The sequence below is a fragment of the Myxocyprinus asiaticus genome, chromosome 28 (genome assembly GCF_019703515.2).
Source record: "Myxocyprinus asiaticus isolate MX2 ecotype Aquarium Trade chromosome 28, UBuf_Myxa_2, whole genome shotgun sequence".
In the NCBI taxonomy this organism is placed as follows: Eukaryota; Metazoa; Chordata; class Actinopteri; order Cypriniformes; family Catostomidae; genus Myxocyprinus; species Myxocyprinus asiaticus.
In genome coordinates this window covers 2,017,658-2,044,388 of record NC_059371.1, presented here as the reverse complement: position 1 = coordinate 2,044,388, position 26,731 = coordinate 2,017,658, and the positions used below count along the sequence as shown (strand labels likewise).

Sequence of the window (26,731 nt, the reverse complement as noted above, 5' to 3'; positions counted from 1 at the left end):
ATTTAATTTTGGTTTGCATTCTGTAAGTAGTTAAAAGTAAGGCAAAATCATGTATAAAGATTAGGTGCAAGTGATGATTGTTAGCGTCAGCGTCCATTTGGTTGGATAGATGAGGTTGAAATGTATCACAAGGGCGTAGATTTGTCTTGAATATTGGGGGGGGGTTCATGGTATAAATATTATACTTGCTTGTTTTGATTATGGGGGGTTACCTCCCCCCATCTGCCCTGGAATCTACCCCTGATCAAAAACGTATGTGTGTTTTTTTTTTGTTTTGTTTTTTTTTTTTTTTTTTTTTTTAGCCCTACACCCTTCAACCCCCGGAAGCTCTCACTCGGGAGGGTAAACCCTTCGAATGAATTGTAGCATAGGGAACAGCCCCTCGGAATGGAACGCACTCTGTGTCTTTAAAGAAACTCGTCACTCTTCCAGAATGACGGAGCTCGTGTCCCAGCATGCATCGCTCCACTTTAATAGTAGCCTATGGCGGGTATTTCCATGCGACGATGTGCGTTCAAATCAGTGTGACATTTTTGTTTACTCCACTTTAATTTTTCGCCCGTTTTCGACCCATTTTTTTATTATATATATATATATATATATATATACACACGTTTTTGTATTTGTCTGAAAATTTGAAGCACGAAATGTATGAAAAAGTAATAATGAAACTAACAGCTGCTGTGTGTGAACTCAGTTAAACTGATAGTTTATGTGTGTTGAATGAACAGCTGCTGAACTGAGTCTCCTGCGGTTTGTTCAGTGATATGAGGGATGTGGCGAGACCTTTATTTTCTACATGAAGCTATTGGAGAAACCGGCGGACGCAGTCTGAAAGCGAAAATAATTTCATAAACACTGGAAGTATCGCTCGTAATCTGTGATCATGGTGAACTGTCGCTCGCTCATGTTAACGGTATTTATCTGCAGTCTCACACACGCAGCTAAACTCAATATCCCGAAAGTGTTATTACCTCTGGCCAGAAGCACGAAAATCAATTTTACACTGGAAGCAACCGAAGGGTGTTATCGATGGTAAGTTCATTGAACAGAGCTTTATGAGATCATACTTAGTTAATTAAGTATAACTTTTCTACTGGATCGTGATGTAATATAGTATTCTTGAAGATAGATAAGGGATAAGAACATGTCAAGCATGTGGTAGTCTTATGCAAGGTCAAATGAGGATAAATCAACCTTGACTGCAGTACTGAAAAGGACATGATAAAAGCCTCATGATTTTTTTAAGAGTAAAGGTATATGTAACCATAAAACTATTGTAACTGTAACAACGCCTTCAGCACGTGCTACTGTGGTGAGAGAGGGTGTGAGACTTGTGTGTACTTTGTCGGTCAGAAAACGTAACAAATAAGTGTATAATCAAATTGCAAGAGTTGAATTATGATCTCAACATTATTACACTCTTATTTGCCAAGTTCCATCCATTAACCTAGTGCAATAACGGAAGTGGACATGTCCTGCGGAGTGACATGTTAGACTCTGGGCGAAAACCAATCGAAGGTGATCACCCCTATGCCCTACTCAGTACGAAGGACTTGATGTGGGCACTCTGAAGGGAACATGGCATTGCCGTTTGAATGTAATCTTCACTAAAAGTCTTGTGAAAGGGCCCTTTGTAAAAGTATTCTCTTACTTTTGTTTGGAACGACCCTTCGAGAGGCGTCCCCTTCCCGATGTGCACTTCAAGGGCGCAAAAATGCCGTTTGGAACGTTCTCTATTTAAAGCTATTTTAAACAGTATTTTGCTAATTATTTTATAATTGTTATGCATGCAGGTTTTATGAGCTCATATTAATTGAGAAACATGATGGACTACTACTTCACTAGGCTTCATGGAATATTTGAAATTTACATAGTTTTTAATTTTATTTTATTTAAATTAATTTGAGACTCTGTAGGACCAATTAATGTAACTAAGAAAACATTTGATTGAAAATGACAAATTTAAAATAAATGGTGACCAGCTGAAAACTAAGCTTGACGTTGATATAAATAAAATTAATAGACATGTTATATGTTAACTTTCCAGCTCAAATGGTAGAGCATACTGTGTGCAACACCAATGTCATGGGTTTGATTCCCAAGTAACACATACTGATAAAATGTGTTGCTTGAATGCACTGTATGTTGCATTAAATGCATAAATGTAATAAATGTATAACACCTTTCTAGAACTCAATGTTACATCAGTTTTAAGAGGCAAATAAGAAAAAAGCAAGAAAATTAATTAGAAATGTACTCTCAAGCGAACGGATCTTTCAGGGTCAAATTACTTAAAAATAAGTACTTTAGTTACTTATTCCATTTGCCATTTTAGGTTTTCTGAAAAACCTACTTTTTCTAACTCCTTGACAGTTGTTGGTCCGATTGTGTGTATCATCTAGATACCCTCATAAAAAAAGTTAGCACTAGAGTTCTGATTTGTCAAGTCGTTTAGAAGATGCAAGCCCCCAAATTATGTGACACAATTTTTGACTTTGTGTTACCAAACAAGCAAACAAAAAAAAAACACAAACTCAGTAATTGTATTATTTGCTTTATTTGCTTCATTGCATAACATAATTTTAAAGTTTTGTAAATAAATTCAGCAGGCTTACGCATCATGAATGTGAGACTAAACTAGGGCTTAAAAAATTATATTTTTCAGCCTATTGATGATATTCAGTATATTTCTCGATAATTATGTGTATGCTCTAAAATGGCTCAAAAGTTTTTTTTATCAGCGGAACCATCATTTCATCCAAATCTAATAATTAGTTTTTCATTAAATAAATTGAAATTTTTAACATTTATATTTCATACACAATAATGCATGTAGATTAACGCATATCTACACATAATACGTGTAGATTAATAAAAAGCATTATTTACCTTTAAATGTTTTTACTGTGCAAAGCTACTTCACTGACAGTTGAACATTGCATAATACTAAACTATTACTGGGACACGTCAGGTTGATTAATATAATATAATGCTGAATTATCATTTTTAATCTGATTATTAGATTTGTGTTATACAAAAGTAATATATTTCTGTCCTGTTTACTTCATCTTCATCTGGGGCTTTTATTTTGACACCGAAAGGGCTGTCGTATTTACTTCATCTTCACCTGGGGCTTTTATTTTGACACAGAAAGTGCTGTCATATTTACTTCATCTTCATCTGGGGCTTTTATTTTGACACCGAAAGGGCTGTCATATTTAGAATTAAATATCCTATAAATGCTGTAATTATCTCCTTTTCTGTTATTCTGTGCCAAATTGTACACTGTAAAAAAGAAAAAGGCTACAGTAAAAACCCTTAATTGGTAAACGTGTAGTTACCTTAAAATATATGGTGCAAAATTGTAATATATTTAAAAAGACAATACATGTAGTTTTATGGAAAATTGTGGTAAAAATTAAATTTTTTAGATGTAAAAAGTCCCGTATAATTAGCGGTAAAAATGTATATTATGTTTAACAAGAGAGTACGTCAAATCAAATCAAATAACTTTTATTGTCACACAACCATATACACAAGTGCAATAGTGTGTGAAATTCTTGGGTGCAGTTCCGAGCAACATAGTAGTCGTGACAGTGATGAGACATATACCAATTTACAATAAATATCAGATTTACGCAACACAATTTAAAATCTAATATACACATAATTACACAACACAATATACAAATAATAACATACAATGTACGGTATACAATACACATACTTTGTTTGGTAAATTATTGTTAAAATTACAGTAAAAAAAAGAATCGGGCATTCCCAGACTTCCCTGCATGACCCATTACATTTAATTATATTTTATGGGGATAGTTATGTTTCTTCTTATTTTGAATATCAGTTATGTACTTTGGGGTGTTCTGTGCTATATCTGATGTAGTTTAGTTAATGTTTATTGTATTTTAATTTCACATGTGTTACCCTGATGGTGTTTGTGTGAGTGACACTGAGCACTGTCTCAACATGTTTATTGGTCATTGCTCCTGGAAGAGCCACTAGTGATGAACTTCATGTCATCATGCCCTTCTGTAAATACTATGATGATTAAGAATATATTATAAAGTAAAAAGCAGATTTTTACAGTTTCATATATCATGTTCATTCATTTAATAATATAAATGATGGTAACACACCGTAAAATATACAGGCATCAAAATTACATCCTATAAAGCCTGATATGTGGTTACCGTATTTTTTACGGTGAATTTCTGGCAAAAACAGCTGGCAGTTTTTTACCGTGAATTTAACAGGATACTTCACTTCACCTGGGGCTTTTATTTTGACACAGAAAAGGCGATGTGTATTTGACAGTTTACAATATTCCTTGTTTCCTGAAATGCTGTAATTTCCTTCTTTTCTGTTATTCTGTGCAGTGTTTGTAGATTTGTATAATAATTTGTAACTGTTACTAATGTTTGGAATTGCGTGAATGCTTGAACGTGCATTACTTTGATTTCACAATGCACATGAACTGATCCGAGTCTGAGAGCGCTGCCATGTGCGTGCACACAGTTCAGCACTTCAATAGTTTGTTCTGAATCACACACAGACCATGTTTATCTGTCTTTAAATCACAGCCTTTTGTGGATTAATAATCACATATGACCAACTCGCCATTTTGATGTTATTTTGATTAATTGTGCAGCCCTGAAGGATTGTGAAATTAGTTTACTTATGCACTCTTTATGAAACATAATGGCCAAATGAAAGCACATTAAAATCATCGCGATATTCACGATATCGGTCAATTTTACATCATCAGCGAAATTATCTTATGTCATTAATATTCAATATATTGCCCAGCCCTAGACCAAACCTTATGTTTCTTGAATTCGAGCAGATATCTGGGGCCTATAAAATTAAAATGCGAAGATAGAAACTAATAATGATAGTGACACTCTTATATTTAAATAAATAAGTGAAAAGACCAATATTACATTGATTTTGAGTTGGATACAGATGTAATTATCAACAGTAAGGTTATCTGTAACATCTAAAAAAAAGTTAACACCTAATTTATGTGACTAAATTATTCTGACAGTGTATTGGAACTCCTTTCATCAGGTTCTTATTGACTCAAATTCAGTCAGCTCTTGGAATTTTTGAAGGAAAACAAAACCAGTTATATTTTCTTACACTAAGTGTATTTTCTTACACTTTTATTCTAACAAAATAAAAATAATATTTAGCCTGTTTTTTTAGGATTTACTATTTCATCTTAAATTGTGTGATTTGCATTTGCCCTTATGAGAATTTAAATGTATTTATTTATTTTTATAGTTTTAACAGTGGTATTTGTACCAAGATCAGAGTAAACACATGGAAGCATGGATCTTCTTCACTTACCATGGTTAGATGTAACTGGATTTCTATAAAATTATGGCATTTTTGTAATTATATATAGTAGGCCTACTCTAAACACATGTAAAAACAATAAATACAAAATATAAACATAAGTTGTATCAAAAATTAATTATATTCCCTCATTCCCCTAATGTAGCCTATATGACACATTTAATAGAGCTGAAGTAGTAATATGATAATATTTATTATGAATCTTTTTCTGCCCAAAGTACAGTTAATGTTACTATAGTAAATTCAAGGGTGGTGATGTAGAATTCTGTGCCGAATTCAAATGGTTTCCGCATCTCACGCCGTGCTACACTGGTTCTTGCAGTGCTGTAATAATCAGAGGTGCATGCGTTTAAGAGCTTGAAACCAGTATAAGCGTAAAAAAAAACCCACACCTGCTTTGTGCTCGCGCTGCTCTGTCCATTGAGCCGTATCCATCTACAGAGCCATACAGGTGCATTAGCCGAGGCTGTGGCTCCGCCTGTCTATTTGACACTGCTAAACCAGATACTTCAGATGCATCACTAGACTTCAGAATCAGATGAACTGCAGTACGAACGCGTACCAACCCATATAATTGAGAACTGGTATACACCAAATGTAGACAAATGGGAGGAACTTGACAATGGATTTTATTAATATGACTGATAAATGCCCCCCCCCCCCCCCCAATTTGTAACATAACGCCCCCTCTCTACTAATTTGCTCTCAGTGCCTCCTGGCATCCTTTGAAAGCCCCTGTTGAGAACCCCTGTTCTTGGTTATACATGCAGAATTTCGGGGGAAAATGGACCAATGGTATAGGTCAAAATAGGGCTTTCTGAAAATTCAAAAAGGCAGAAACATGTTATAAAGGGAATGAAATAGAGATGTATGTTTTATTCCGCTTAGGCGTTTTTCCACTGCAGGAACTTTTTCAAGTTGTTTTTCCACCACATGAACTAGTGGAACTAAAACCTGAACCAAACCAAGAACCGTTTAGTGCCTGCTTCTTCGTTAGAACTTTTGAGCTGTTACGACTGTAGGCTTTTCAAATCGACATGGATAGATGGACAGATGCAGCTGTGAGTATTTATGGAGAAAAAAAAAATGCAGCGTGAGTTTGAAATGTCGACCAGAGACGAGGTGTACAAATAATCTGATTGCCTCGTGAAGTTACACTTTTTTCATGTGTGTATTATGCACTAATAAAGATTTTTTTTATTTTACTTCAAGGCTGTAAGTGAACTTTTTACATTTGTCATGTGTACATGTTACTGTCCTACAAATCACAGCATTGATTGATTTGCTAGTTGAAATTAGTGTTAGAAAACTCCGTACACAATAGTTTGAAGTGGCATTGTTTATTGGAAGTGCACATATGATCATGCAAATGTATGAGAAAGCAACAAACAAAGTGCAATTGACCACAGATGAAGGTAGCATTAAAGTAGCCTTTTCTTCGCTCTTGCCCTCCTGTTGATTTCCATCTCTTACAAATCCAAATGCATCTTGTCTTCATAAAGATTTCCACAACAAAACAGGAAGAAAAAAATCAACACAATCTTTCAAGGAGTCATCCATTTTTGTATGTTTTGAAGTGAGTCTGCTCGGCTGTTATCACATCAAGTTCAGACATCACCTCCACAACAGTGTCACATGCTTACATCAAGGCTTATTTAAATAGTTTTTGCTTTCGTGTCCCTGGTGGAAAATTGACGCTTTGAACTAATATAATGGAGATAATTTTGCTGACGATATAAAATTGACCAATATCGTGAATATCGTGGTGATTTTAATGTGCTTTTATTTGACCAATAAATTTAATAAAGAGTGCATAAGTAAACTAATTTCACAATCCTTCAGGGCTGCACAATTAATCAAAATAACATCAAAATGGCGAGTTGGTCATGTGATTATTAATCCTCAAAAGGCTGTGATTTAAAGACAGATAAACATGGTCTGTGTGTGATTCAGAAGAAACTATTGAAGTGCTGAACTGTGTGCACGCACATGGCAGAGCTCTCAGACTCGGATCAGTTCATGTGCATTGTGAAATCAAAGTAATGCACGTTCAAGCATTCACGCAATTCCAAACATTAGTAACAGTTACAAATTATTATACAAATCTACAAACACTGCACAGAATAACAGAAAAGAAGGAAATTACAGCATTTCAGGAAACAAGGAATATTGGAAACTGTCAAATACACATCGCCTTTTCTGTGTCAAAATAAAAGCCCCAGGTGAAGCTGAAGTAAATACGACAGCCCTTTCGGTGTCAAAATAAAAGCCCCAGGTGGAGGTGAAGTAAATATGACAGCACTTTCGGTGTGTCAGAAATACATTATAACGCTAAGTGAGTTGAGCGTGGATGCCACGGTGGATGGCGTGAAGCCTCCACATGCGCTATGTCTCCGTGGCAACACGCTCAACAAGCCATGTGATAAGATGCACGGGTTGATGGTCTCAGACGCGGAGGCAACTGGGATTCATCCTCCACCACCCGGATTGAGGCGAATCACTACGCGACCACGAGGACTTAAAAAGCGCACTGGGAATTGGACATTGGTGAAAAGGGGAAAAATCCACAAACAAAATCTACAATGTATCATTGTTTATGAAATATAAATATAAAGTGCATATCAATGAAAATGATTGGATTTCTCCCTTGTTTATTTGATGAAAAACTAATTATTTTTAAATAGATTATTTAATGTCTTTAAAATATTGAATCTACTTGGCTACAATGGCTGTTTGGATGAAATGATGGTTTGTCTGATAAAAAAAACAAAACAAAACACCTTTGAGCCATTTCAGAGCAAATACATAATTATCGAGATGTATATTGAATATTGTCAATAGGCTGAAAAGTATCGAGATATAATTTAAGACATATCGCCCAGCCCTACTTGGAGCTTAAACGGAACAGGTATAGTTCCACAACAAACTGATTTTTGTTCAGGTATCCCACAGTTGTGTGGAAGAACTGCTAGAGAATTTGTTCGGTTGCATATATATTAGCGAAAGCATAAAGGTGCATATTATAGCACCACCTAGGGTTGGATGGGGGATTGTTTGTGCACCTGTGTATTGGGTGGGATTTAAGACCATTCTTCAGTGCTTGGACCTCTAATGAAACTGCAAACTCATGTGTGATGTGTGTGTGCTCTCCACAGGTCATCGAACCGGCCAGAGGTGGCCAGTATCGAGGCAGTAGATGTGGATGAGCGTCAGTGTTCTCAGAGGGCCATCCTGCAGGCGCGTTCAACTCAACCGGCCAGACTCACCAGCATCATACTCGCTGAGGACATCTGTGAGTGATCTCTGCTCGCTTTCATCTGTTTGACTGTTTTAAAGCTGAAGTGTGTCAAAATAGCAAAAATAATGATTGTCAAAAAATAAAATAAAAAATAATAATAATGAATCTAAAAATGGTGGTTTTCAGGTCTGGAAAAGTCCTGGAAATGAGTAAAATCTTAGAAAGTCATAGACATTTCTATACTGAATTTAGATTTAACTAGTTATGCTGCATTCTAAAGTATTTCATAGCTAGAAAATGCTCTTTTTAAGGTTTATAAAGTCCTTATCTTTTAAACATGAATAACTGGACCAATGCATCACAAAACAGAATTGCAAAAATAAGGATTGTTTTCAGTTCGGTTTCACAAAAACTCTCCCTGTCTGTCACTGGTTGGACAAATAGATAATACCGCCCCACACTCATGCGATTGGTTGACTGTGTTGAGCTGGTCGGGATACTCTGAAAACAGATGAATGTATTCATGTGACACATGTGTTACACTTTTTGGAGAAAATGGCTCATAATTGACTATATTAAACTGGGATAGGAGAAAGTATTATAACATCGTAAAATGTACACACATCAGCTTTACTCTAATGTAGCATTATTATTCATTGCTAGTTATTCATTCTCATTTCTATTACTGATTCTTGTTAAGGCTAAATGCTGTTGAGTGTCAGGATAGTTAGATCAAAATAATTAGCATTGCTGCCTACACGAGTGTGAATGGCATCGGCGTGATCTGAATCACACATTTGAACGAACAGCAAAGTGGATGAATGGTTTTAAAAACGGCACATGGTGGAACTTGATCATGCATGTTTTGAATGAAAGGAACATCAGCTGAGTGCAGATCAGGTTAAAGCTTATTTATACCTACTGGAAAACAGTGTTGGTTTGGTGATATTTTTCCTGTTTGCGCTCATCCTAGGACCTAGGAGAACTCAGCTAGTCGAAGAGCGTTTGGTTAAGGATGATTGGTTAAAATTTATCATGGATGTAGTTTTCACGTAATGTTATTTATTTACAATCGTCCGTGCCAGCTGAGGAGATTATAGCTAGCTAGGTAACAGTAGCGAGGGAAAGTATGCTGGTTAAAATGTAAGGCTATTGTAAAAACACTGTACAACAGAGACTGCTTACCTACTGATGTGTCATCCTGCTGAGAGTTGACAGTCTTCTGTGAAGTCATTCTTAATGAAACTGATTTTAAAACAGCGTTGCGTTAGTATAAAAACAAGCTTCGTTTGCAAAGGGCGCTTTGGTTTTGTTCAGGGGCTGCATGTCAGTCAGCTCTCTCGTTCAGTGGTCAGGACACTTACCAGGTATTCGGTCTCAATTGATAATCGTTCCAGTACACTGAATCATTCGCTCCCTAAAAATTCCCAGAATGCTCTGTAAAAACCAGGGAGCATCGTTGCTCACTATGTTCCCTTACCGGAAACGTCATCATGTCTTCTGAAGTCTCTCAGGTTGTTAGAAGATGAGAACAAGTGTGAAATAATGAATTCAAGCCTTATTTTCTCTGTAAAAGAGATGTTGTGTGTAATGTCTTTCATTCATAATTACCATGAAAGTGAAACAATCTTTTAAATATTAGAGTTGTGAAAAGGTTTAAAATACTCTCCTATATATTTGTATTTCTTTTTCATTTATCTTTCATAATAACGCTGTACATCTGAATATCTTCGAGGGAAACGCATGACAGTGTCATTTATAAAGTGATGGTTTTGTAACATCAGCTGTGTTTTAATGCCTGAGCTCGTAATGATGTTGCAGGTGATTGAGTGTCCCAATGTTCAGTGGATGAACACCCTTGTTAGTGCCTGAATTCATTTTCACAACATACTGATTCATAAGTTTGGCATCTTCTATTGTGTAAATTAGGTTTTTACTCAGAATGGATATGAGCTGAATTCAATTTACATTGATCCTTCCAGTAAGTGATAATTGATTTCCTTTATTTTTGGCAACTCATTATTTGTAATTATTAGGGTGTAATGATACACTCTGTTCACAATTCAGTTCAATTCACAATATTGAGTTTTCAATATTCTTACAATACTTGAAACAAAGCCTGAATCTAGAAAGATTGATTTTTGAATTTTTTTATTTGAAGTCATATTCAAAACAGTAAAACTTAAGAAGTACTGTTAATTAAAGTGCAAAGTGATTCATCAGGGATGGAGTGGGACTGAAAATCAGCCCAGCACAGGGCGATGGTGACACCAAAATAGAAACATTCATATGTTTTGCTAAGATGAAAATACGCATACACACTTACTGAATAATTTTGTAACTTTTAAATTTGTTTTGTCAGTATTATATTTGATAATATATTATGTCCGTAATGCATTATTATGGTTATTTATTAGGGCTGGGCGATATATCGAATATTAACAATATAATGGAGATAATTTTGCTGACGATATAAAATTGACCAATATCGTGAATATCGTGGTGATTTTAATGTGCTTTTATTTGACCAATAAATTTAATAAAGAGTGCATAAGTAAACTAATTTCACAATCCTTCAGGGCTGCACAATTAATCAAAATAACATCAAAATGGCGAGTTGGTCATGTGATTATTAATCCTCAAAAGGCTGTGATTTAAAGACAGATAAACATGGTCTGTGTGTGATTCAGAACAAACTATTGAAGTGCTGAACTGTGTGCACGCACATGGCAGCGCTCTCAGACTCGGATCAGTTCATGTGCATTGTGAAATCAAAGTCAGGGCCATAACCACAATATACATTGAGGGGGACAATTCCCCCCCAATAATCAGATATAGCCAGATTGTCCCGCCAAATAATTGATATCCTTGTTGCTGTTCTGCTGCAGTCCATTGTGCACTGCTGTCTAATTGTCATTAAGTTGTTGCAGGAATAACATAATGGTTTCAAAAAGTTAAATTGTATCGTGCTTAGTAGTCTAACACCGCTTGTCAATGTTATATGAGATAGCCAATCAAATCGATGAAGGCAGGACTTAAATTTAAGAAGCTAAGCAGGAACCACATGGATTATTTTGAATTGAAAATATGTCATGTACAGTAATGATTTGTATGTCATTCATAATTGTGAATGTGAAAACATTAACAAAGCAGTTTTCAGCAAATCAAGCTTAAGACAAAGAGTGTGAATGTGTGTATATTGTAAAGGAATTAAATGAATGTGGCTGTCTGGCAGGTTTTTGAAGGAGCTTTTTAGAAAATTCACTTGACATTGTCTAAGAAAATTATCTATAAAAACACAAAGTAGAGCGTTATCACCCAGATCAGAAATAGAACATGGTAAGACTTGTGAATTGTGCTTTTAGGTTTTGGTAAGGACAGTGTCATATGCATCAAGTATTCTTAATGCAAATATTATTAGGTAATAATTTAAAATCAATTTAAGATTTTCGAAATAATTTCTTTGTTTTTAATTAATTCAGGATTTTGTACTGCTTCTCCTAAGAGTCTTCTTTTAAAAGAGACCATTTTATTTTGAGTATGTCCTTGTCAGGTCTGTGCTCAAAAAATGATCCACCAGTTGAAGGAGTAGTTCACCTAAAAATGGAAAATGTACTTTTACTCACTCATTTACTCAACCTTATGTTGTTCAAAACCCATATGCTGTTACTTTTTCTTGGAACATAAAAATAGATATTTTAAGCATCTCTATTCCATTGAATAACAGTAAATAATGAACAGGAGCTGTCAAGCTTCATAAAGGACAAATACTATAAATCGTTATTAAAGATTCAGTATAAAGACATCATAACAGTAGTCCATATGACAAGTACACTATATTCCAAGCTTTCCGGGGCCATAGAAAAGCTTAGTGTTGTATGGACTAATTTTATGGTATTTTTTCTCTTTGGACCTTGACAACTGTTTTATATGTAAAAGAGCAGCGTTAAGATTCTTGAAGAAAATATTTTAAGATTCTACTGGGGGAAATAAAACACAATGAGGGACAACTTGAGGACAGTAAATAATTGTGTGTATTTTCTTTTTGCTAGCCAGCTGATGTCATGTCATTTTACAGATACATCAGTGATGAAAAGAAATTCAAATTATATTCATCTTTTCTTTGAGACAGCACAAAAAAGAAATAAAAGATGACTGAAACTGAAATGACAAATTGCTAGCAATGCAGACACAGTGTTTGTCTTGTACTGTGTGAACTTTAAAAATACATGTAACTTTTAAAACCAAACATTTTACAATTTTGGTCACATTTAAAAAACAATCTAAAATGTTAAAAAAAACATTTAAAGCCTTTATTCAGAAAATTATTGCATTTACCGCATTTACTATTTTAATGGACCGAGGACACCCGTGACCCCCTACCCCAAAATGGTTCTAGACATCATTCACGCAATTCCAAACATTAGTAACAGTTACAAATTATTATACAAATCTACAAACACGGCACAGAATAACAGAAAAGAAGGAAATTACAGCATTTCAGGAAACAAGGAATATTGGAAACTGTCAAATACACATCGCCTTTTCGGTGTCAAAATAAAAGCCGCAGGTGAAGATGAAATAAATATGACAGCCCTTTCGGTGTCAAAATAAAAGCCCCAGATGAAGATGAAGTAAATACGACAGCCCTTTCGGTGTCAAAATAAAAGCCCCAGATGAAGATGAAGTAAATATGACAGCACTTTCTGTGTCAAAATAAAAGCCCCAGGTGGCGATGAAGTAAACAGGACAGAAATATATTACTTTTGTATAACACAAATCTAATAATCAGTTTAATAATAATAATTCAGCATTATATTATAATAATCAACCTGACGTGTCCCAGTAATAGTTTAGTATTATGCAACGTTCAACTGGGGTTTCAAAAATAAGTCGCTTTGCACAGTAAAAACATTTAAAGGTAAATAATGCTTTTCATTAATCTACATGTATTATTATTGTGTGTGAAATATAAATATAATTTATATAATTTATTTATTCATTTATTCATTCTCCCTTGTGTTTATTTAATGAAAAACTTAATTATTTCTAAGTAGATTTTTATTTAATGTCTTTAAAATATTGAATCTATTTGGCTACAGTGGCTGTTTGGATGAAATGATGGTTCCTCTGATTAAAAAAACAAAAAACACTTTTGAGCCATTTCAGAGCAAATAAACAATTAATGAGAAGTATATTGAATATTGTCAATAGGCTGAAAAATCTAGAGATATAATTCAGCCCTTTTATTTATACATGGTATATATTGTCTATGCCCTTGTTGTTCAAACTTTAGATTGAGAGAAATGAATAGAGCTAAAGGCTGATTTATACTTCTGCATGGAACCCGGCGAGAGCTTGACCTGCACCTCTCCAAAAATGTAACAACACGTCACGTTAACGCAGACCACAACAGCTGTGATTGGTCTGCTTTGTTACCAGAGACCATCCACTATAGGAAGACAAAAGATGTCTGAGATAGTGGCACATTTTCTCTAGGACTATTTTAAGATCTATGAATCCTATCCACTGATCACTGATCATGTCACATTGTATTTGGAATCATTTTGTTTTTTGGAAGCATCTACTGTTGTTATTTTCTGTTTACGTTTCATGAAGTGACATGCAAAAACGCGACAAAGACGCATCTGTTTAAAACTTATAAATTCTGTACTTTTTTCCCAGGGCTTTTACTCAGTATATATTTGGTCTGTGTGTGAAACAATATTTATTGTATTCTACTCGAGAACTGTCCGGTCTGTATGATGTTTCGACCATATGTTTGACAGTGTGGGTACAGTAAAATAATGACTTAATGACTTAAGTTATGGAAAAGGAACACGTCTAATTTGTCAGCAAATTACAAATATGTAAAGATGTAAAGAGTTGGTTATATTGTCTATATTCATTGTAAAGTCCATCTTCTAAGCTTTAAAATGACACACATTTTGTGTTGGTCAAGCGAGTACCGGTGCTTATTTCTTCATTTGACGGGGTTTTTTTGTGTTAAAGAATGCTAAAATATTTATTTATTTATATATTATTTAAGGGACACAGACATGTTCACATACTTCTATGAACAAATCTTTGAAGGGTTAGCTCACCCAAAAATGAAAATTCTCTCATCATTTATTCACCCTCATGCCATCCCAGATGTGTATGACTTTCTTTCTTCTGCAGAACACAACTTAAGATTTTTAGAAGAATATTTCAGCTCTGTAGTTCCATACAATGCAAATGAATGGTGGCCAGAACTTTGAAGCTCCAAAAAGCACATAAAGGAAGCATAAAAGTAATCCATCAAACTCCAGTGGTTTAATCCATGTCTTCTGAAGTGATCCGTTTGGTTTTGAGTGAGAATAGACCAAATTGTACATCTTGACAGCAGTCAAGTTGATTCAAGTTGATTGTGATTTCAAGCTCGATTACACTTCCTGTAGCACCATCTAGCACTCTGTGCATGCGTCAAGTACTAGAAAGTGTAATCAAGATTGAAATCATGATTGTGACTAGAGACTGCAAAATGTACAGTGTAAAAGGAGTTGTATTTTGGTCTGTTGTCACTCAAAACCAACTGGATCACCTCAGAAGGCATGGATTAAACCACTGGAGTCTTATGAAAAAACATTTATGCTGCCTTTATCTCCTTTTTGGAGCTTGCTTTGTATGGACCTACGGAGCTGAAATATTCTTCTAAAAATCTTCATTTGTGTTCTGCAGATTAAACAAAGTCATACACATCTGGGGTGAATAAATGATGAGAGAATTTTCTTTTTTGGGTGATCTATCACTTTAATGATACAATAATTGAATAAATACTTCGAATCCACGAAAAAAAATTTCTCCCCTTTTCTCCCCAGTTTGGCATGCCCAATTCCCAGTGTGCTCTAAGTCCTTGTGGTGGTGTAGTGACTCACCTCAACAGCGGAGGATGAATCTCAGTTGTATCTGAGACCGTCAATCCGCATCATATCACGTAGCTTGTTGAGCGCGTTACCGCGGAGACCTAGCACATGTGGAGGCTTCACGCTATTCTCTGCGGTATCCACGCACAACTCGCCACACGCCCCATCGAGAGTGAGAACCACATTATAGCCACCACGAGGAGGTTAACCCAACATGACTACCCTCCCTAGCAACTGGGCCAATTGGTTGCTTAGGAGACCTGGCTGGAGTCACTCGGCATCTTTACTTGCTGAGCTACCCAGGCCCCCGAGTTGCATTGCTTTTGTTTATTTATGAAATGTATAATTATTTCAGAAATGAAGATATTTTCTTTCAGTACACTAGCATTTTGACTGTGCACTCCTAGAACGATGCAGACCAATGCAGATCTACAAATGCACATCAGCGAGTTGGCCACTACACGGAGCCTATGGCGAATAAATCAGCCTTAACTATGTTATGTTGCGATTCATTTTTGACATCCACGATGCAGATTGTCGTAGTTTTGTATTGCGATGTATTGTGGCATGAAATTTTGTTCATTATTATAGTTCTAAAATATTTCATAAGCTAGAAGTGGCTGTTTGGCAGTGCAGTCTCTATAAAATGATTTATGGAAGTAATGATCAAGTAACTGCAAATAACTGTGAAAAGTCATGGAAATGTATTGGTGCATCACTGTGTTTTGTTGTTGTGTTCAGTGACGGGGCAGGTGCTGCGCTGTGATGCTATAGTGGATGTGATCAGTGAGATCCAGATCGTCTCCACCACACGAGAGCTTCACCTGGAGGATTCTCCACTGGAGCTCAAGATACATGCGCTGGACTCAGAGGGTGATCCGTGTCCAGAATTATTACTGCAGCAGCTTTCAACAATTGTACTTCAATGATGAGATTCACGTGCAGTGTGGGTAACAGTATTCCTCATTCTGTCTTTCAGGAAACACGTTCAGTACTCTAGCCAGTCTGTTGTTTGAATGGACTATTGTGAAGGATGCTGAAATGATAGGATTCCCTGATTCCTACAACTCACTACGGTAAGATTTCACAACAGGAAAGAGCACTGGTAAAAATATCAGTGTTACCATTAGTGGCTATCTTCATTCGAACGATCCTGAAATCCCAAAGATCGATTGTTTATTTCCGTTTTGGTTTTGTTAATTATTATATCTGTTAAATAAACAGCAGTTGAACTACATAGTTTGGAAATGTATGTTTTTGTAATGTACCAAGTTTGAAGGTCCCCTGTATAGTTACCAGCTTTAGCTGAGGAGAATTTCTTTCAGATGTAAGCAAAATGGACATCATTATAACTAAAATATACCCAAATGAATCAGAACCGTATCAAATCATCAAAATCAAAACCGAATTGAGAGCTTGTGAATTGGAATGGAATCAGAAATGTGCACCAATAACAGGTAACGCAAAGACATTTTAGTATTTGCCTTTTTTGTTTGTTTTGTCCAGTCTCCTCATGTTTGAATATTTACAATTTGTTACAAAAAATGCAATATTTTAAGAACAGATTTTCTTTTCAACAAATGAATGTGAATTTCAGTGTAAACGTGTGTAAACTGTGACAAGTTTTATGGAGCATTGATGTGTTTCTGTGCAGGGTTCTGAGGTTTGCGGAGTCAGCATACACTCCTCCAGCTTATATCTCTGAGATGGAGCGAGTGGGACATCAGGGAGACATCATCCTCGTTTCAGGAATCAAAACCGGCCACGCCAAACTCAAAGCCAAAATACAAGAAGCTCTCTATAAGGTCCCAAATCACCTGTTCTTACACGATGAAAGATCTTTTTGTCTGCCTTACAGTTTATTAGCAATAGTGCTGGCATAGATGGAAAACGTATTTCCATTGTCCTGTTCTCATGAGTCCTAATAATTATTGCAATATGGCGATATGGTACAAGTTGGTTCTCACAAAAAGGACGAATTTTACTTCTATAAAGAAAAATATACAAACCAGCGAATTATGTTAAGATTTTCAACCTTTAATGAAGTTTAACTCCTAACCTAAACCTAACTATGAGTTTAATAGGATATTAACTTTTGTAAACCACAGAAGAAAGATAACATTGTGGTTTGAAACGAGACGAGGGAAGCGAATTACAGGTCATTGACATACATCAGTCATTTGTATTGCATAAATATAGAGTGAGCAACCAAATTTGTTCACTGAGGTTTCCTTTCTTAAACTAAAGTGTTGGAAAGGAGGCTCGCTAAAATTCAATGCCTGTGTTGTATCAATGTAACATTCTGTTGGGGGCCTGGGTAGCTCAACGAGTAAAGACACTGACTACCACACCTGGAGTCGAAAGTTCGAATCCAGGGCATGCTGAGTGACTCCAGCCAGGTCTCCTAAGCAACCAAATTGGCCCGGTTGCTAGGGAGGGTAGAGTCACATGGGGTAACCTCCTTGTGGTGGCTATAATGTGGTTCTCGCTCTCGGTGGGACGCGTGATGAGTTGTGCATGGATGCCTTGGAGAATAGTGTGAAGCCTCCACACGCGCTACGTCTCCGCGGTAATGCGCTCAACAAGCCACATGATAAGATTGACGGTCTCAGACGTGGAGGAAACTAAGATTCATCCTCTGCCACCCAGATTGAGGCGAGTCACTACGCCACCACGAGGACTTAGAGCGCATTGGGAATTGGGCATTCCAAATTGGGGAGAAAAGGGGAAAAAAAAATAATACATTTTTTTGTGCTGCATTAGGCAACATGGAGGACGACGACTGGCGCTGGCACTTTTTTTACATTCTGTTTGTTGATTGGTTGGTCTCCATGGGAATAAAAGTCATAAGATATTGTATTTCGTCATGTTGTACAAGTTATTACGAGTTGTCATGAGACCACGTTGGTCCTGTTGGATGTGTTGTACCGAAATAATGGAATGATTGAATGTGTTTTTCAGGATGTTGGTGCTGCAGAGGTCAGATTGTTGATTCTTGAAAACATCCTCTTGAGTCCTGCGTATGATGTTTATTTGCTTGCTGGAACCTCCATCAAATACAAAGTTCAGAAAATCCGTCAAGGAAAGATCACGGGTAAAGCGTTCAGTACTTGAACTGTTGACTAAAAGAAGAGCCCTTTTTTGTGCGTAGCATGCAAACAGTTTTTTTTTTTTTTTGACTGTCATCCTCTCTTTCAGAGCTGCCCATGCCGTGTGATCAGTATGAGCTTCACCTGCAGAACAGTGTCATCTCTGCTGATGGAGACCCACATGTTCCGGTGGCAAACTTAGACCAGAGCAGCTCAACTGTGTTTGCAGTTCAACACGGACACACCAACATCCTTCTGGACCACAAGAGTATCCTTCATATCAAACATCAGACAATACTGGCACTTTCTCAGTTCAGTGACTTCAACATCCCATGAACCCACTGAATAATCTGTTTCTCAAACAAAACACAAGTTGGGCTTTGGGGAATTTAGGCCCACAGATTAGTGTTTGAATATTTTAATTGCACATTTTGATGTTGTAGAAATGATGGCGCATTCCTTAATTCTGATCAACAAGGTCTTGGGATGCAGGGAATTTCTCGTCTGCCCAACAGCACTATATATGTGGTGGAGCCCGGATACTTGGGTTAGTGTCATCATTATTTTACTGCTTTACATATAGGCAGCCTTAGACCAGTATAGTTCTTTTGTATGTTTTGATGTGTGGCATGGATGCACGTATGCAGTGCAAGTTGTTGGATAACTAAATCTTTCATGTTAATTGATAGCATTTTCTGAATATAAAAGAGTGCAAAAATTTGGTTCCAGAAGTAATAATCCCATTCATTTTCCATGAGGGAATTGTTTTTTAACAGTAGCATAAACCTTTAAACCTCTGAGGTTGTTAATCAATAGTGACCACATTTACGTGCACTTAAGAAAACAGTTTGCTCAGGGTTTTAGCAGAAAGTGGCGTTCTGAAACATCATGTAAACAAGAACACTGATTTCCTTATGCCGTTTAAAGGATTAAGAGAAAGATGTTTGACACACTCAGGTTTCTCCCGGAGAACACAGCTTATTGTGCTCATGTAAACACATAAGTGCCATTCTGATGGGTGTTTGAAGTGTGCGTGACGGACCGGAATAACAAACGTCATAGGATGGAGCCCAACAACAAGCAAACACAGCGGAAAGAATTCAACATTTCTGGGAGTACAGTGGGAAAATCACATATACTATAAATTATACCCATTTATACACACCAGTGTAAAAAATCGACTGTCCCGGAGTTTTACGTAAGATTGCAGTGTAATTCCGCGCAGGTCGCGAAAGAAAGTGAAGGAAACAAACACAGCAACAATTCTGAACTATCTGGAAATAAAGTGAAGTCTTCCTCGGATGCCATGTTTGTTATTTACACAAGTGTTGCAGGGAAATTGTGTTGCTGTGGAGAAAGCTGCTTACTGACGGAGCCGCATGTGTACGGGAGTAAAGAGACAGCCGCGAACACAGCTCATGTAAACCCACACACCGGTTTCGAGCCTTAAGCAGCTTTCTCCCAATAAATGGCTTTCTGGTGTCCATATAAACGTAATCAGTGTATGTTTCTGTTAAACCTATCAGTCTGCGTTAATTCAACTTCAGTTTTAAAAAACGGTGTTTAATAACAGAATTTATGCTGCATAACTACACTACCCATGATATTGAGGAAACATAAGCCAATCAGAGAAGTGCAGCAAACAAGGAGTGCCTGTTTTTTATTTAGCAATGAACGTAAACTATATTGTTTCTATACTTCTCAACAACTTAAAAATCAATAGTAGCATATATTTCTATCATTTTTCATTTGACTGTCATTGACAATGCTTCATGGGATTGTAGTTTATTCCCTTATTAATGACATTAAGTACACAGTCTTGTACCTTTGACTTTTATGTGTGATTTGTACATATTTTTTTGCATAATGTTGTGATTGACCTCGGAGCTGGTTGTCTTTAATGAAGGGTTTTCTGAATTCCCTATGGAAAAATATGAATGGGAAAAATTGTTCCGGAACCAAGATGGCTGAAAAAGTGATCGGGCCTTGTTGCGCTCTCTTGATTTTAGTGTAGTGTAAAGCTCTTGTCTCTTTTGTTCACTAGCATTTAAGATTCATCCTGAGGACCGCTGGGTTCTTGAGACGGGGAGAACATATGAGATCTTCATTGAAGTGTTTGATAAATCAGGTCACAAGATTCATCTGTCTGATGTAAGTTGGATGTTGAAGTGTAAAGTGTGTGCGTTTGGTTTTTTACTCTTCCACTCTTCAGTATGTGAGCTGAGGATCTGGAAAGTTCATCAGATGTTTCTGAGTATTTACACACTTTTTTGGGAGACTACAGCTACACCATTGATGAGAGAGCTGCCACTTATAATACACCATCTTGCGCATTATATTACTTCAGCTACACTCTTTGTCTGACTGAGTGGTATTTTTTCAGTGAGAGTTGTCTTGTTTTGGCAGAATATCCGTATAGAAACAACATTCCCAGTGGAGTACTTTGAGCTTCTGGAATCTTCTCTCAATGGATCTCACCATCATGTGAAAGCTTTGAAAAATGGTCAAACCGTCATTGATGCCACACTCAAAGCCGTTGTTGATCAAGTAGGTTTTTGTGAAATGTTTCTTCTGAAGCTCTCTCATGCTGTGCTCCATGTAGTTTGTTTGCCGTTGTTGTATGTTATTGTAACTGCAGTTCTTGTGTCTTTAGACAGGAAGTGTCCATGCGCTCTCTGTTCCTGTGCGTAATGAACAGGACGTGGAGATCTACAACCCCATAATCCTCACACCCGCCATCCTCACATTTCCATGGCAACCTAAAGAGGGAGCGTACCAGTATACAATCAAGGTAATGTGTTTTTTATTATTATTATGGAATAGTCATGAACCAGTAACGTTTGAAGTCATCGATGTCCAAACTGATGCGACAAGGCTGAAGGTGCCATATTTGTTGTGAGAGCTCCGGTGAAGGAGTTCCCAGGGGTTGATTATTAAAACAAACATTTAAAAAAAAAAATGGTTTTGCTATATGAAGGTCTCATTAAAATTGAACTGGACACTTTTTAGCAGGCCTTCATTTTGTATTTTTGGTACTTCTTAAATGCCTTTTATGTATAGATATGACTTTTTTTAGCCTTGTCCCAGACCTCAACTTTTAATATTAAACTATATAAAAATCCAAATGATTTCATATTTAAAACTGTGATCATTTAAAAAAAAGAGTGAAATAAACATGAACCTTTTTAAAATTTATTGTGTGAAAATTATTTGTATACATTTTTCAAAAACTATGACTGTTGCACAGTTGTGGCATCATTTCCACCACACAGTTTTTCAGAAGTTAGTGTACTTGTTAAACAAGTGGACAAAAGTGTGAGTGAAGAGCATGCTTGAGATGAAATATGAGACAAAACAATGAAAAATCAAGGGAAATATAACTTGTAAGCTGAATATTTTTGCCACATTTTTTTGTAATTTAGTCTTGTGTTTATTGGAAAATGCCTCCTTTCATTTGATGTCGTCTCTGTTTCAGGCGACTGGTGGTAGTGGAAACTTCAGCTGGTCGTCCACTAACTTGGCCGTTGCCACGGTTACAGTGAAAGGAGTGATGACCACTGTCAGTGATGTTGGAGTCAGTGTGATCTTCGCTCATGACATGAGAAACTCACTGCACTACGGAGACATGAAGGTGATGCTACACTCATGATTTAAGAAGCTCAGTTTTTTTATCGAGATTTATCTACAAGACAAAGTTTGAAGTGTGGAGTCTGTACATTCAGCGGTTCAGTTTCATTAATTGTAGAAGTTTAATACTTTTGCTTATTAGATGTTAAGAACAAAGCCTAACCAGAGTGTTGGAGAAATATCAGCAGAAATGCAACATTTTTGTTGACAATGGAAAGATAACGTTGACTATGCAGCTGTTCTCATGTAACTTTTTGTGGTGCAGGTGTATGTGATCGAGCCGGTGGGGATGGAGTTCAGTCCCTGCGCTGTGGAGGCTCGTGTGGGTTTGAATCTGGATCTGCCGCTGCGGATCTTCGGTCAATTGAGTGGAGAGAGGGTGACGCTCAGTGACTGCTCACACTTTCACATGCAGGTGGACATGGAGAGTCATGGCATATTTCAGCTGCTGGACGGTGAGTTGAGCTGAGATTGAAGGAACAGTTCAGCCAAAACTCTACATTCACTCACCCTCAAGTCTTTCTTAACCTGTATGACTTTCTCTTTCAGTGGCTCGTGTTCATCGAGAATTTGCGTCGTTTAGTGCTTAAAAAAAAAAAGCAAAAGTTTGTGTAAACATGCCTACCACTGTGAATGAGCTTCTATCATAGCAATCGTGAACATGCAACAGACGTCAAGATGTTCACTGAATGACATCAATTTCGGGTGGGTTCTCTTCAGAGAAATGCTGCATGAAACACTTGGACTATTTTATTATACTTTTGGGTCCTTTTTTTAAAGTTGAAGTGTGTAATGTCTGCGCCACCAAATAGAATAAAAACAACAACAACATTGTTTTCAAACAGCTCTCCGAATACAGCCCCCGTCTGTTGATCAAATAGATAGTCCCGCCCCATCTCGCACCATTGGTTGAGTCAATGATGTTGGGCTGGACTGGAAAAAAATAGCCTGTCAGAAGGCTGTGTATAATTTGTGCTATTGTAGTATTGTGTTTGCTTGTTCAGGTCGGCTGGCTCCTGGTCAGGGTCACTGCAGCGGCGTTCGGGTTAAGGCCTTGACACCCGGTTACACTAACTTGCAGGTTAGCTACACCCACAGCAACGTTCACCTCAGTGCAAAGATCACCATTGCTGCCTACCCTCCTCTGAAGGTGAGTTATTTTAGATGCGTGATCATCACGTTCAGAAGTTCTGCTGGAGAAGAAATGAGCAGTGATGTTTACATAGTGTCATTTATTTCCTCTGTCAGTCGATAGACCCTGTGTCTGTTGCCGTGGTGACGTTGGGCTCCTCTAAAGACATGACCTTTGAAGGTGGCCCCAGACCCTGGGTCCTAGAACCTTCCAAGTTCTTCAGAAACCTGACGGCTGAAGACCACACCAGCGTTGCACTGTCACTGTACGGACCCGCCTCACGAGCATACTCCACACATCTGCTCCGAGCCACCTGTCGAGCTCTGGGAGAACAGGTATGTGATGGCAAAGTCTGAGACCACCAGTGAACATGCTTCTCTTCTGCATTTTACAGCAGGTCAGCTCTACAAATGGAGACTACAGGTGTCTCACACCATGAATCTAACTCTGTCCGGTTGTTTTGAATGCGGGAATGCATCCTGTGTGAACAGCTCTACCTGATCTCTGTAAACTGAGGCTGAGCTGACTGTGAACATGAAGGTGTTGCTTCAAACTTGAATTTCTCCAATGGAGGGAAAATTCCTTATTATGGAATTAACATACAGTCAGGCTGCATGATTGATTGCTCTTTTATTAATGCATTATTTTTATACATTTTAATAATTACACTTATTTATTAAGTTAAATTGACAGCCCTAATTTCCAGGTATAAATTAGATTTTGTGTCCCATATTCTCAAAGTGCTGTCAGACTTTACATCCTGTTAAAATGATCCAGTGGGAATGTGTGCTGACAGATATGTTTGAGATTGTCAGTGAAATGTTTGTGTATTGACAGGTGTTAGCAGTGACTGTTGGTAACCAGCCCACCGTGACGAACCTGTTCCCTGCAGTGGAGCCAGCAGTTGTGAAGTTCGTGTGTGCACCTCCATCACGCTTTATGTTGACCCCCGTCTACACAAATCCACAGCTGGACGTGTCCTGCCCACTGCTGCAGCACAACAAACAAGTGGTGAGCACTTTAACTCACATACAGAGCTGTTTCTAGGCATAGGCAAACTAGGCAATCCCCAGCCCCACCAGCTGGGGAAATGGCAATCAGCAGGGCACCACCATGAACCCCTCAACCCGACAGGGGCACCAATAGGGATCTTGCCTAGGCTGGGGTGGGGGGCGCCAATGAGGAGAATTCCTTAATATCTAAATGTGAGTTTCGGTAGTGTTTGTATTTTTGGTTTGTAGGTGCCGGTTTCTAACTATCACAACCCAGAGCTGGACGTGACTGCATTTGATCAGCAGGGCAGGAGGTTTGATAACTTCAGCTCTTTGAGCATCATCTGGGAGTCATCTAAAGTGTCGCTGGCGAGTATTGAGCTGACAATGCCCATGCAGTTGCACTTACACGAGGACGACAGCAAACAGAAGAAACTTCACGGTACCTTTTAATGAATATTCCAGACTGTAAATAACAAGGAGTTTCTGTGTGTGTGTGTGTAAATGTATGTGATGTGATATGCTGAACTCTGTGCAGGTCGTCAGACGGTTCTTGTGCATCATGAATCAGGCGTTGCAGCCATCACAGTGATGGCAGTGGGCTATCAGACATCTCACCTGCAGGCAGCAGCGGTTTCCAGTGGGGTAGGTTCCTCTGAAGGATCAATGGCCCCATTTACACCTTGCATTAACATGCGTTTTCAGTGATCGGATCACTTTCGGATTGCACTTGATCACATTAAATGCCAGGTGTAAATGCACCCAGGATGCATTGTGATCGGATCACTGAAACCACATTCGGAGGTGGTCAGGGATGGATTCTGACCACATTCAAAGAAGGTGTAAATGCTTTTTCGTTATCCAGAAACAACTATGTAAGTAACAGTTATCAATTGTTAAAGCACTGTGTTCTGTGTTCTTGCCCTTTTCTGTTTATTCTGCCATCACAATGTGAAAAACACAACAGACACTTATCTTGCAGTCATGTCAGCCAAACACTGAACAATATCCCATGAATTATTGTATTGGAATACACTTGGAATATCTCGTCTCTCTCCTCAAATCCCTTTCGCTCGCGTCTTGTGTTTTCTTATCACGCGTGACACTCGCGTGAAACCAGGCTGCACTTACAGGTGTTTCAGATGAGAAGTATACTTGGCACTTACAAAGTGCCAAATGTGAGCTGAATATCATTAAATTTGCTTCGGGGACCTGAAATTTAGCTTTGGTGGCCGCCAAAACATGTTCAATGAAGGAAAAACCCTGACTGATGAAGGTGATGGAAAGCATTTGAATTGTTTATCAATGTAAAATTTTTATTTTGATAACTTTGCTTTCCGCTATCCCATCACAGTGAAGATGCATTTTTGACTGCAAGGTGTAAATGCATACCGGCTAAAGAATATCCAGATACTATCTGGGTGTAAATAGGGCCGATCTGACAGTTTTGTTAGGGTGTTTTCACACTACAGCTTTTAGCCAGGACCTCAATCTGTTTGATGAAAGTTCAGTTTGTTTGTTTGGTATAAACGTGGTTTTCTGAACTTTGGTGTCCGACAGCGAACCGCATAGTTCAAATCCCTGTTTTAAAGTGAACTCTAAAGTGACAGAATCAAGTGTGCAGGAAGTGGCTGAACTGCCATTTCTAGTGAACATGAGCTCAAGAACAGTTTCATTTCCTCAGCAGGAAGTGATTTATATTCTCAAACCACACACATCTCTATGGTTACTGTTACCAACAACAAAGCAAACCTCTACAAGAAGCTGAAATGCTGACAGTTCAAAATGATAGCTCTGTTCTTAACCCTAGTGAGCTGCCTTTGCTGTCTACAGTATACAAGGAAGCTACCATTTTTTGGAATGGCACACATTAAAGAGATAGTTCCCCCCAAAATGAAAATGCAGTCATTGTTTACTCACCCCTGTGTTGTTATAATCCTATATGACTTTATTTCTTTTTCTTAACACAAAAGGGAGAAATTGTGAACAAATGTTGTGCTCGGTGATGTCATAGAAAGGCAGTTTATGGTGACCACCTCTTCAAGCTTCAAAAGTATAAAATTCAGTATAATTCAGAAGTCTAATAAATTATTCCATGAGATTCATGCCTTGTTCAAAAAAGCATATGATTAAAAATTTGGTGAGAAACGAACCAAAATGTAATATATTATTTAGTGAAACTGTTAACCGACTGTTGCTTTCCCGTGCAAGTTTATGATAGGGCAAGAGAGCAGCATTTCATGCAGCCCCGACTCACGAGATGGAGCGTTCAAGTGAAAACTTGTTTTGTATTTCTAAAAACAGGTCCGCCACAGCTATACCAATAACAGAACATAACATAGCTGCACCCAAACCAGAGAACGATAGGCTAC

The 26,731-nt window shown here is 37.5% G+C and overlaps 1 protein-coding gene across 3 annotated transcripts in view; it reads left to right on the top strand.

The window, feature by feature from the left end:
• The first annotated feature begins 623 nt into the window (after positions 1 to 623).
• Positions 624 to 26,731, top strand: part of LOC127419563 (nuclear pore membrane glycoprotein 210-like) — a 70,229-nt gene continuing 44,121 nt past the window's right edge. For 2 of the 3 annotated variants that reach the window (XM_051661066.1, XM_051661067.1), the window contains exons 1-18: positions 624 to 1,035; positions 8,532 to 8,668; positions 16,261 to 16,392; positions 16,499 to 16,595; positions 17,174 to 17,324; positions 18,481 to 18,613; positions 18,718 to 18,876; positions 19,087 to 19,155; positions 20,653 to 20,759; positions 21,015 to 21,155; positions 21,262 to 21,399; positions 22,084 to 22,239; positions 22,501 to 22,690; positions 23,240 to 23,385; positions 23,484 to 23,702; positions 24,205 to 24,378; positions 24,609 to 24,801; positions 24,898 to 25,004. In XM_051661066.1, coding sequence (XP_051517026.1) covers positions 887 to 1,035; positions 8,532 to 8,668; positions 16,261 to 16,392; positions 16,499 to 16,595; positions 17,174 to 17,324; positions 18,481 to 18,613; positions 18,718 to 18,876; positions 19,087 to 19,155; positions 20,653 to 20,759; positions 21,015 to 21,155; positions 21,262 to 21,399; positions 22,084 to 22,239; positions 22,501 to 22,690; positions 23,240 to 23,385; positions 23,484 to 23,702; positions 24,205 to 24,378; positions 24,609 to 24,801; positions 24,898 to 25,004 — 2,598 coding nt within the window. In that variant the 5' untranslated portion in view covers positions 624 to 886. Of the gene's footprint in view, positions 1,036 to 8,531; positions 8,669 to 16,260; positions 16,393 to 16,498; positions 16,596 to 16,844; positions 16,977 to 17,173; positions 17,325 to 18,480; positions 18,614 to 18,717; positions 18,877 to 19,086; positions 19,156 to 20,652; positions 20,760 to 21,014; positions 21,156 to 21,261; positions 21,400 to 22,083; positions 22,240 to 22,500; positions 22,691 to 23,239; positions 23,386 to 23,483; positions 23,703 to 24,204; positions 24,379 to 24,608; positions 24,802 to 24,897; positions 25,005 to 26,731 lie in introns of those variants that run through there. The other variant, XM_051661068.1, reaches the window with a different exon arrangement.